Raw genomic sequence first — 13183 nt, forward strand, 5'->3', positions numbered from 1 at the left:
CAGTCCATGGGTTTTGGATCAACCCAGCGCACTCATGTAGCACATGCCAGCCCTGGCCCCTGTGCTGCAGATGTTGCATGTAGCACAGGGAGCCAGCACCAAACTGGTTCTTCACATTGGTTCTGGAACAAGTCAAGGTTTGAGTCAGTGCACATGGTTTGGCCAGCAGGGCAGCACACCCAGTGTGTGCCCCATGCCAAACCCCTGTGAAGTGAGCAATGCACGTGGCCAGTCCAGCTGTGCATGTGCCAGCCCTTGGACTCCCTCTCCATGAGGAACATGGAGCCAGCTTGGGGCACATGCTGCACGTTGGACCTTGGCAGACCGCCCTTGCTTGCTTGCTCCACTTGCATAGCCCTGATCTGGCCAGCAGAGCAGCTCAGTCACCCTCACCTGGCCAAGAGGGCCGGATGAGTTTGACACCACTATTTTATGGCCTTCAAACCCCATTTTCAGAACAAAGATTGTGGCCCAGCATAGAGACAGAGACCCTAGTATCAAACAGGACTCAAAACCTCTTTGCAGACCCCACCCCCAGATCACTATAATCACAGTGGAGTAGCTAAGCATTTATTTTCCCAATATTCAAACTGGAAAACTAGGCAAGAAGGGTCAGCAACTTGCCCAAAGCCATACAGGGACACAGCTGGATGTAGCACTCTGAAGCTCATTACAACCAGCCTTGTGTTCAGGTGTGGTCTGTCTTTAATTCATTCAAAGAAGCTCTGATGGTCAAAGTGTAACCATAGCAGGGGTGCTTAACCCCACAGGCCAGATCCAGCCCCCAGCACCTTGCATCCAGCTCATGGGACTCCCCTCAAGTCTGTGAGGAGCCCCACGGGCCATAAACCTGCAGGCTAGGTCAGGCATGCAGGGTGGCACAGGGCCCAATCCTGGCACATGGGACAGGAAGGAGGTGATGCAAAGCCCCAAGGCCCAATCCCAGCACTCAGGGCTGGGCAGAGATGGTACAGGGCCCCAAAGCCCAGGGGCAGCATGAAGCTCTGGGGCATGATCCTGGTGCACGGGGTCCGATCCAGCCTGCAGACTGGCCCCATGCCCTTCATTTGGCCCATGGGACCAAAAGGTTGAACACCACTGGACCACAGCCATCATGTTATCCTGAATGACCACTCTCTCATTCTGTCCCAGCTGTATTACTTTAGAGCTGCTGCCTATGTCATTGTGTTCCAAGTCTCCATCTGGCTCCAAGACTGGCTGTAACCCAAGGCTGTCTGTGTGATTGCTTTCAGATCTGTGTGCAGCTGACACAAGATCCTGCTGACCCTATAGGGGTATATGGAGTTTGCATGGCAGAGGGTAGTTGTAGCCACTGATTCTTCCATCCCAGCCTGGAGAGGTTGCTAGTGTCATCTCATCGTCTCCATGGGTGCCCATCCACGTGCTCTGGGGTGGGAAGCAGGGGGGTGGGGACATATTGCTCTAATTAAAACGCCACAGTGTCTCATGTATTCAGTGTCCCACATTTCAAAATGGCCGTGGGGGTGCTTTAACTAAAGCTCATTCAACGAGCTTTAGTTAAAGCACCCCCGTAACCATTTTGAATCCCAGGACGCTGAATACAAGAGATGTTGCAACATGCTGAAGCATTCCAGTTAGAATACTTCAGCAGACTCAATTAATCGAGTCTGCTCCAACGTGCTCTAATCAGAATGTGGAGCACGTGTGTAGGCATCCCGTGTGACTATGACAATGGTTACATAGGAGACATCAGCATTCGGGGTGCATACACATATACTAAATTGACTTAAAATAAGGTGATTTAACTAACTCGCCTGAAGTTAAGACACACTGAAGCATACAACTCCTTGACATGGTGGCAGTCATCTTGTGAGCTAAGTCGACTTATCTTGAGTTGCATTCATTTAGTTAATACACCTCAGAGGTGTATTATCTTGCACCTCATTTAAATCGATTCTGCTCCACATATGTGTGTACGCTCTGACAGTTAAGATGACTTTAAAAAGTTAAGTCATCTTAACTGTCAGAAAGTTAGTACTGTGTGTATGCACCCCCAGTCACCTACTGATGCTCAGCTCTGCACTTCAATTACATCTTCCACAGCTTGAGCTGTGGAATTAATTTTCCAGCGCCTGGATGCACCAAAAGTTTAGATGAGATCTACTGGCTGCAGCTCAGTCCAGACAAGACACAGATGATTCTGGTTTGTGGGCAGAGTTTTCAGAAGTTATTTCTCCTGCCATGGTTAAAGGAAGGGTAATTGTCATTTGTAAGACACACAATCCAAGGATGCTCTTGTTTCCCTGGTAACTATGGGTGCCTATACATGAGCACAGAGGCTGCACCAACACACTGGTGCATCGGAGCAGACTCAATTAACTGAGTCTGTTGAAACGTGGCAATTGCTGCGCTCCAGCAGCCTCCTGCATCTTGTGCATCAGCGTCCCCACACTTAAAAAATGACGGTGGGAGCACCTGCACTAAAGCTCATCGAACAAGCTTTAGTTCAAGCACCCCACTGCCATTTTTCATCACGGGGACGCTGATACAGGAGATGTGGCAGAACTTTAAATACAGTGGCTCTCAGAGTCACTCTAATTAAAGCGCTACCCACCCACCCACAGCCCTAGAGCACATATAAAAGTGCTCTAAGTGGTGATGGTGGCCAACAACTTTTTTTTCCATCCCTTCTGAGCACAAAGACTGCAACCTTCTCTGACCAATGCTGACCTTTCCACAACTACCCAGATCACCTCAAGATCAGATTGCCATAACTGCAAAGAGGTACATCTTGGATCATTTACAAATTGCAGCTCATGCAGAATACTCAGACTTGCTTGTAAAGTGGAGCTTTATACTGAGAGCAAGTTAGATGCTGCATGATCCATAAACTTCTAGGTGGAATCCAGGGGTTACAAGCTATGAAGCCTTAAATGGTCTGAAGCCTGGATACTTGAGAGATGCTCTCTTCTGAGGTTGGCAGAAGCAATGATGCTGGGGTCCATCCTTATAAATGCAGTCCTCCTGCATGATGCTTCCTACATTTTGGAATATGTTCCCACTCCCACCTCGGAAATTTGTTTGCTTTCTAGGCGCAGCACAAGGCCCCGCTTTTCCTCTCCCTCTCCAGGGCTGTTGAGAAGGAGTATGCCGAGGTAGACAAAGTTAGGAGTGGGCCTATATTTATGTTGCAATTTTGATTCAGGGGACCTTGAGAAGAGGCTGAGCCCCTAGCCATACAGCATAAGAATCTGAAGGGATACATTAATAATCAAATCAATTGCAGCCCGAGTGGTCTTAAAATTTTGCCAGGGGTCATCCTGCTTCTGTCACCGCAGAGGGAGGACAGGGTTTATTAATGGCTGCTTTTTTACTGCTGGGGAATATAAATACCAAGTCATTCTGATCATCAGGGATGCTGCAGGCTGAAGCAGAATTTGTGGCTGTGCGCATTTATTTTTGACACCAAGTACGATTTAGATTAGATATTTGAGGTGGGCAGGTCTCTCGGGTTCCTTAAGGGCCGTGAAAATGCTCTCAGCTTTGCTGTGCATGGATACCTCCCATTATGGAGGGAAGATCCATATCCATATGGATACCTCCCACTATGGAGGGAAGATCCATATCCATATGGATACCCCCCACCCATTGGCCAAGAGGAGGGGATCCCTCCCACTATGGAGGGAAGAGCAGGGGCAGCGAGAGCTAAGGGCAGTCATTGCCCAAGCACATCTCCTCCTTTGTGTGCCTGAAGAATCACAGCAGCCACTCGGAGAACAAACCTGTTCGTGCCATTCGAGGAGCCCAGAGATGAAGTGCTGGACCTGCTGAAGGCCAGTGACGTTAGTGGGGCCAGGATTTCACCTTGAAGGATGAGACATGTGACACTTCACCCCAAAAACCAATGATGTTTGTCCTAGATTCTACCCTGGTCCAACGTCACTGGTATTCACCAGACCATCGGAGCGCTTCAGGGGGAAGTGGGTCCTTGAACATATTGAAATGAGAGTGCATGCGTAGATGTGCTTGGAGAAAGGTGTGCTTTGAGTCTTTGGGAAGGGGCTAAGAAATTAAATGTACCCATGGGAACAGCACTAGTTACACTCTTATCCAACCGAGCTTCATTTCTGTACTGAATTATTGCATTCGTCCAGCTGACTCCATGCTGAACTCCTAATGCAAACAAACACAGCTTGACAAGAAGCTCCTTGTCTCCACCCAGCACAGAAAGCCCACAAGAAGAATGCTGAAATCCAAACTCCAGCTATAGGGTAACAACCACCAGAAAGGAATTCCCAGAGATTACTAGGGAACTTAATGACTGGCTTGATGCATGAAACCTCGGAAGTAGGATTTCATCTGACATCTGCCTGGCACGCAGCTCAGAAAAGGCTGCCAATGGCAACAGTCATATGAAGAATAGGAGGAAACTTAATCAGAAATTTGTATTGTAACTCAAAAGCAAAAGAGCTTAAGTGGCACAGACCCAGTTGCCGAACCCAGTCCCCCTTCTGGAGATGTCGGCAGCTTAACTCCCGTGCATTTTGTAGGTGCAGAATTGAGTCCATAATCCTCAAGGGCGCAAATCCTTTGCTAACAGGAAGCAGATTCCCCTTTCCCTTCCCTCCCAGGATCTAAGCCTAGCTCTCAGGAATATGTTAGCATCTTTTTTTTAGTCTTGCAGTTACTTATTTTAATATGAATATCTGCCTCTGCTCATTTTCATTTAGGCAAAATACAATCCAGCTCCCAATAGCTGACATTTCAACTACACATGTGGCTCTATGTCTGTAAAAGCCATAACAGCATCAACCACTGCAACATACAGTTCGTTGTCCATGTGAAACAACTACCTCATCTGGGGACCTGGTAATAAGTTTTCCATTTCTCTATAGCTTTTCATCTGACCCCAGTATCACAGTGATGCTTACTACTCACTGCTATTACTCTCCATTGTTGGGACTGCAATAACCCCTAGAAGCCCCATCTCCAGCTTTGTCCTAATGCTGGGAAATAGCCTCATCCCTATATTAGAAATGGGGAAACTGAGGTGTAGAGGGAAGGTTACAAGTCAGTAGTAGAGTGCAGATTAGCTCTCCTAACTAGAGCCCAACCCATTGGGCAACTCTGCCTCCCATAATTAAGCAAGCCTTACAACACACCTAGGACCAAGAAAAATTCTGCAATCAGCCACATAAAGTACCATATTAGTGAAACAGCAGTATCACATAGACCTTTCCAGTGCCAAGAGGGTACGTTAAAGATGGGGGAGGAACAGTTTTAGCATCTGGGCCCAAAATCAGATCTGGCTTTTCCCCAAAGTTTGCATGTTCTCTTTGGCTGCAGTGTGTAGCTCAGAGGGGCATATCACACCTGACCTCAAAGTTGCTTCTCTTTGCTGACATCAGTCCGACTCCCATGCCACTTCCAGCTAGTCCATGTGCATGAAGTTTGGTGGAACAAGTGCTGGTGTGGCTCACTCACCACTACCACGTCTCAGCAGCAGGATATATAAACCTCCCTCTGGCAGCCTGTGGACCCAGAGCTACCAGTGCGCCGTTCGTTCCTCTGGGTCTGGAAGCAGAGGCAGGAATCCCAGCGGCCTGCTGCCAGGTGGTAGATCACTGGGAGAAAGGTGTTACCTTCCAGTGAGGGATCAGATGTGGCATTTACAAGGCCTGCAAACTCTTCCCAAGCATTTCTTAACTTCTGCATAAGCCCACAGGGATTGAAGTCAGCAAGTCCCAGCAGAGCCCTGTGACTCAGCAAGCCACCTTCGTCATCTGGGCTTGAGAGAGAGCTGTTAAAAAGCCAGCTCTCAAACAAGCAGGCGTTTTCATTCTGTTTTGTTTTACAGGCAGATTTACACCCACAAAAAAGCCTGTGCAAAGTAAAAGATCAAGCAGAGATATATAATCTAAAATGGGAACCCCTCTGCTCTCCACACACCCCCTCCCCCCCCCCATGCGAGACTGGCACATTTCCATGGCCACCTTCTATACATACACGTGCATACCAGGCACCAGCCTGAAGCTCTACAGCAGAGGTGTTAAAAGGCTGCAAATGGAGTCAAGAATCAGAAATATGTTCCCTGTCCAACCTAAGCAGCACTTTTAGCAGCCTCTTTGCAACTAGGTTGCTGCTGCCAGAGACAAAAAAAAAACCCACTTCACATAGCTAGAAATACGTTCACAAGAAGAAACCATATCCAGCTACAGTTAGGCCACAGCCATGTGTTGTGACTGTGTTTAAACATGCTTATATGTTGTAGAAAGGAGCAAAATGTCATGAGAATTTTATATTGAGCAATTCTGAGGAGGCACTGAGAATCCTACAGCAAGCTGGCACTCATCCCCTGGGCTTATGCTGCTGCTTTTAAGTGCATTGCAGAATCTCTGAAATGGCTTCTCTGCTAAAGGACAGGCTTTGGACTCTCTTGGCTTCTAGCCTTTAACCTCTCTGCAAAAATCCAAGCAGGATTTCCCCATGTGATCGTTAACATCAACCAATCCAGTTTATGAGGTGCACATTCTTCACTGGCTAAATCTCTTTCCTTAGTTCCACCCCGACTGTAATAAAGAAAGAGAAAGAAATTAAACTGGATTTTTTGTCTTAAATGTTACTGTTGTGAAGACACAACAGCAAAAATACAAGCAGCGATATATAAATGTTTGGGTATGCATGTGCACGCATGTGTGAGAGATGTGTGTATCCACATGCACGCACATACACAAGCCACACACATTTTTATACATGTATGGATAATACATACATGTATGTATAAAATGTACAGACGTTTTATACATACATGTATAAAAGTGTGTGTGGCTTGTATATGTGCGTGCATGCATGTGGATACACACCTCTCACACATGCGTGCACATGCATACCCAAACATTTATATATCGCTGCTTGTATTTTTGCTGTTGTGTCTTCACAACAGTAACATTTAAGACAAAAAATCCAGTTTAATTTCTTTCTCTTTCTTTATTACAGTCGGGGTGGAACTAAGGAAAGAGATTTAGCCAGTGAAGAATGTGCACCTCATAAACTGGATTGGTTGATGTTAATGATCACACGTGGAAATCCTGCTTGGATGGATATATATATAAATCAATATGCATCTCACATGTGTACATTGCTGTAATCTTTGCGGTCCAAACAACAACAATCCAGATGTCCACAATCCAGCCAAAGATCAAAAAAGTACCTTACGAATCTTGGTTAATTTAGTTCTGTCACCACATTTTAGAGACCCATGTAACGAGTTCTGGTCGGTCTCCATAGGTGTGGAACATCTGCTGTGTCCATTTCACAGATTTCACAGACATTAGGGCTGGAAGGGGCCTTGGAAGATCATTGAGTCCAACCCATTAACTTCTCTATCTTTGAAAAGTCAGGCTTTCAGCAACTCGCCCAGATTTCCAACAAGATATCTGTGGTAGAGCCACGACTGGACCTAATCCTGGACCACAATCACAGCGCAGGCCAGCCTCTATTAACTGAGAATTCCCAGAGATTCTCCCATTGCTCAGACTGGGTTTCACCCTGCTCTTATCCCAACATTTACAAAATCTGACCTTCCTCAGAGTTGTATGCGGAGCTCCCTTTCCAACATCCACGTCATAAATCTTGTGTGGAAGCCTGAATGTAACTTTGCCAGTCACTTTTTCCCTAAGTCACGCCATAATTCTCTCTTTGTATTGGGAGTCCGGATTGCTTAGCTGTGTGCTAACAAACATGACTCAGGAAAGACTGCCTTGAACTAGAAACAGATTCAGCTATGTTACAAGTCAGATTCCTTTCCCGGCAAATGAGCTTGGCTTGGGAGTTTTCAGTGAAAACCTTTCATTACTGTAGAAAACGCAGCGCGCACACTACTTTTAAAGGCTGCAACATCAGAGCTTTGAAGAAACAAGGTTGGGATAAAATACAATATTCTGGGTGAAATAAAGACATGGAGATAAGAGGATTTCTGCCCTTCAGACTTTACACATACTGACAGCCATCTGTGCTTAATAGTAATAGAAAAACAGGATGAAATCCTGTCCCTGAAAGCACAGAGTATAGCCAAAAGTCTCTTTCAGATCCTGCGAGTCTGTAACAGCTCTTTATTCATGCATACAAGCCTGAGGAATGTGTCATGATACTTGCTTTGGCAACTAATTGCTGTATGTTGATCTAATTATGCCTATTTTTACCTTCTGTAAAAGATGTCTTTTCTGGTAGTCCCCTGTTGGAGGAGTTTCTGGGAGACAAGCTCCTTCATTAAAAAGGATATTTTACAGAAAGTACAAAACAGATTATCACTTTGATTCCAGGATTTGATATTCATGCGTGTGAATCACTGCCTGTAGCTAACCACAGAACATACCATCTCCACCTCCACCTCCAGCAAGAGAGCTGGGATAAAGCTCAGGATGTCAGATCCGGCAACTTACTGATTATATCAGAGAGGATATTGATATTCTAAATCTACCCTGCATGTCTGGGCCTCCTCAGCGCCTCGACTGTCAGGCACAAACTCTTCCTGGCGTGTTTGGAATTGGAGGTCATGTGAGATGTCACTCAAAAGGCAATTTCCACTAGATCTGCAACGAGAGCACAGATGTAACCTTGGACCTCAGTGTCACAAGACACTCGCTGACATACAAAGAACACATATGGCAAAAAAAAAAAGACGGTTTTCTCCCCAGAGGTTGGCTAAGGTTCAATTCGTTGACAAGAATATATTTAAGCACGAACTCTCATTCCGTATAAAGATTAAATGTATTTGTGGGGGAAATATCAGAGCCCTAGAATGATATATGAGCAGTAAAGGGAGGGTAGGCTGCACTTCCTGTACCTTTTTCATAGAAGGTTGTAAATCTAAAGTCCAAGATTGTAATGGCTCTTAATAAAAAGTGGATTAAACTTGTGACACAGTGGAAGAGCTCCTGCAAACAGTCGATATTTTACACATTAGAAAACTGTGGTTCTTTTGTTTAAGGAGGGGGAAGACACGGAAAAAGGAGGTTTATTTCTACACATTCACACAAAAACAGTAATAAATATCAAGTTCTAACAACACAACTTCTGCTCATTGGTGGCCAAACACTGTATATATAAAACCATCTGCAAGGAAATGTGAGAATGCAGTAGATAAACAGAGGCACATGGTCCACTTCCTAGCTTAGACGTAGATCAGAGGTGGTATATTTATCAGAGTCCAAATAAGTGTCCTGAGGCACTACTGAGCTGAACGTTGCGGAGGTTAAGAGCTTTGCACATGCCTTTCATTCAAAGTCCGTTTCTCAGGACAGGTCCATTTCCCAATGGGACAGTACCACTGAGTTCACTGGGAGCTGGAACAGGTCCAGAATACTGCTAATGCTTGTGGTATGAAAAGCAATTGAAAGCTTAATGGGCCTGACTCTCCTCCAACACACATTACCTTCCACCGACTTCAGTGGAATTGTTCCCAATTTGCAGGGGTCTGAGTGCAAGAACCAGGTCCCGATGTGTCTGCAATAATATCCTTAAGTCCATCAACATCCTGGGCTTTAACTGGGCTGGAAGACAAACAAATTCAAAGGTGAAGGTCGAGTCTCAAGTGAAATCTCACTGGCCACTGATTTCAGCAGTAATAAAGAAAGGCCAGGAAACACAGTGCTGTGGGGAGACTCTCTAGCGTCTGCAAACACAAGGCTGAAGATAAAGTGACTATTAACCTCCTGAGTGGGGCAATAAGGTCCCGTCTGCCGGGCGTTTTGTTCTGAGAACAGGAAAGAATGGAAAAATAAGTCAACCTTTTGTATCTAGTTGACATTTAACTCAAATTGGTCCTCAGTGGTCAATAGCTCATTTTCTTTATTACAACCCTTCTGTACAAGCTCAGAGGCATAATGCCGGGAGCCCTTTTTATAAATGCAAAATAAATTACATAGATGGGATCACACAGGCAACACTTTATATCCTCCATGCATCCTACAGGCCCTAGCCTTCACATCCACCTTGGACACCATGTAGTGTTGCTCCCTGCTACTGCTGTAGATGGGGAAACTGAGAAAGACTTTCCCAGAAAACAAGCAGTAACCTTGGGATTAGAAATACAGAGTCCCTGGTTTCCAATGCCATGCTCAGAATACAGCTCTTTCCACTCCAACTAGTCAGGAAGATGCTGCAATACTGGGCACAGTAGAAATATCGAAAACAAAGAGTTTCATATCGATGGGCCAAATCTCCTGCAGGTGTAACTCTCACAGTACCACTGAAGTCAGTCTAACAGCTGGGTTACATTATAACTCAATAAAGCTGCACCATTTTAACTCATTTGAGGATCCGGTCTTTTCTGCCCAAGGTTCTAAAATCATCACATAAAATATTCATTGCACAGAAACAACTGCATCATAAAACACTCCACAATGTCTCACCCAGTAGCACAGTGACCTGATGAACTAGCTGGACTCCATTTCTAGGCATCTTTAAAGAGTAGCATTTTGTTCTCTTTCCTATGCTACATTAATCCAGGGAAAGGAAATTATTTACTAAATATCCAGTTGAAAAAAGAGATGCTAAATTAAAGAGTATTTTAAGGCCTCAAATTAGTCAGCTCTGATTCAGCCAGGTGTCTGTGCCCCTGCCTAAACTGAAGCATATGATTAGGCACCTGATTTCAAAAGGATTAAATGCTGACTTAGACACAGGCACGTGCTTATGCATCTTGCAGGGTTGAGGGTCTGGTGACTGCTCACAGAAGCGGTGTTCTTTATAAAAGACTGCAAACTGAACTACTAGAACCAGGTCCCACTGCTTTCATATCTCGGTGCCTTAAATAATGCCTAGGCCAGGGGTGGGCAAAATGCAGCCCACGGGCCGAATGCGGCCCACCAGACTGTTCCATCTGGCCTGCAGGACCCCTAAAAAATTTAGAAAATTAATATTTATGTGCCCCGGCTGCCTGTCATGCGGCCCTCGAAGGCTTGCCAAAACTAAGTAAGTGGCCCTCTGCCCAAAATAATTGCCCAACCCTGGCCTACGCCTTCACACAGGCCTGCTTGCAGTGAACTTCACCTCCTAATCAAAGAGTCAGCTTGGCTGTGTTCATCCTTGCAGCAGATTAATTTTTCGACTGCTGGATTTAATCCAATAGCTCCCACACACCCAAACACTAGTCAACTTTATAGTGAAAAGCAACAGGAAGAGGAAGGGTTAGTAACATCCGCAGTCTTAGCTGAAGAACCTTCCTCCACCTTCTTCAGCCTTGATTAGCTCTGCAATTCCCTGTCACAGGTAGTTTCCATCGGTGCAGCAGAGAGGGCTGTGCATCATCAGAGCACATCTGTTCTGCACAGGTCAGAGTAGCCTGGGAGCTACTGCAATCCATGCCAGCTGGCAGTGGTCTGAAGGAAACAAGCTTGGGCACGGGGTGTGGTAGAGGGACAAGATATGCTGGCTCTGCCACAGAGCTCCTCCGATGCCAGGAAAATCCTAAACCAGCCATCAAGGCTGCAAAGGCTGCAAACAGAGAACAGGAATGATAGATTCACCTGGTATTTTAGCCCAATAAGGAGTAAACTGCTAAGCTAAGGATTTTTATTACTTGTTATACTCCCAGCATCCCAACGTACCTTATTCTCCTGTTTGCACATGGTGAAAAAGACTCAAGATTTCACTCATACAAACTTTAACAAGACTTTCAGTTCTGCAAAGCCCTAGCCTTGTCCCAGGACTGTGCAGAATTCTTTGCACAGTATACTTCTGCATTGAGATGTACTCACCAAACATAACAGGAAAGGCTAACATAAACCTGCCAGGGAAATCAAATAGAACGGGATGTGGTGACGAGACTGCCCACTCCGTACAAATGACAATGCCATCTCAGCCCCAATAAAGCTAAAATTACATTCCAATCAGAAAGAGCTACTGTGTGAAACTGTTAAAAGTTGAGTGTACTCCATGTCTGTAAAAAGAAATGTGTTCTTCCCCTAGCTAGCAAACTTCCCAGCCCAGGTCAGGTCATTTCTGGCTCTGCCATTACTAGATTCTGCAGTATGAACGTATGAACCTCGACCTGATCCTAGAGGGATGCAGCGTAAGATCCTTGCATACTAAAGTCAATGGCAAAGCTTTAATGGGGCAGAAGCTGGGCATTACTGAAGACTGCTTTTCAGGATGGGCCTTAGCTAACGGTCTGAGCTGTGATTGAAGGAACAGAACACATCCACCTCACTCTCCCTGGGCTGTACCGACGCTGCAGCGACAGAGGAAGTAGAAATGGCAAAAGCATCCTTCAGTCAGAAAAGCCAGCAGCTGATTGCTGCACAAGGTAGAGAGATCTGCTGAACGGGAGGATGCTATTTCCATTCAGTACTTAAGCCTGCTCACTTCACAGAATCAGGGTGGCTCACCTTCTCTAGCAGGTGACCACTCAAATGGCAAAACCCCAGCTTGCTCTCCCTTCATCTTTCCAGTTAAGATGGATTTTATTTTGCTCTTAATTAAAAAGACCATATTTAATAAATTAACATAATTCCAGGGGCTTGATAAATGGAAAGCAAGAACTTCTGAGAGAAAAGTGACACCTCCGATTTCCCTTGCTTTAAGCTGATTTACAGTAAGAACCTTAAAATTTGAATGTATTCTTCTATAATGAGCTATCATTTTTAATTATGGCAAAACCCACTAGCCAAGTAGCTTTAGCAGTTTAACACTCATTAAATCCACTCTTCAGTCACCAAAGGACTAAAGTAATAAAACTCAAATGGCAACTCCAACAAAGAACATTTGTATTGAAACATAACCTTTTAAAAGAGAATATGTTAGTGGTTAACAGTCCAAGTGCAGTGATTTGACATTCCTTTGCTTGCTACATACCGGTATTTGTTGTTCCTATATTAATGAAACATGGTAGAGAGGAACATGATGCAAACGGCTGATGTGTTAAACTGAGATTCCAAATTGCAATCTCTAATGGTGAACTGCAGTACATGATATGTCATTTGCAAAAGACTTGGATACCAGGGGGAAATTAAACTGAGGACACTTTAAAGACCACATGTAGAAGGGAAGTTTGTAGATAAGACCTTTCCAAATACTTCTATAGGGAAAGTGTGGATCTTAGCACCTGACAAAGTCAGTTGCTGCTTATGAAAGCTTATGCATCTGATTTAGCTGGTCTATAAGGTGCTAATCTAACCTGCCTTCTGCCTGACTCCAGACT

At 45.1% G+C, this 13183-nt stretch overlaps 1 protein-coding gene across 1 annotated transcript in view; it reads right to left on the reverse strand.

Moving 5' to 3' along the window:
* KIAA1210 (KIAA1210 ortholog) overlaps window positions 1-8575 on the reverse strand; it is a 63798-nt gene extending 55223 nt beyond the window's left edge. Inside the window, 1 exon segment of the mRNA XM_006028475.3 lies at window positions 8462-8575. Within this exon segment, the coding sequence (XP_006028537.2) occupies window positions 8462-8538 (77 nt within the window). The 5' untranslated portion in view covers window positions 8539-8575.
* Between the last annotated feature and the right edge of the window lie 4608 nt (window positions 8576-13183).

This window comes from Alligator sinensis, unplaced genomic scaffold, assembly GCF_000455745.1.
Source record: "Alligator sinensis unplaced genomic scaffold, ASM45574v1 scaffold157_1, whole genome shotgun sequence".
NCBI lineage: Eukaryota > Metazoa > Chordata > Crocodylia > Alligatoridae > Alligator > Alligator sinensis.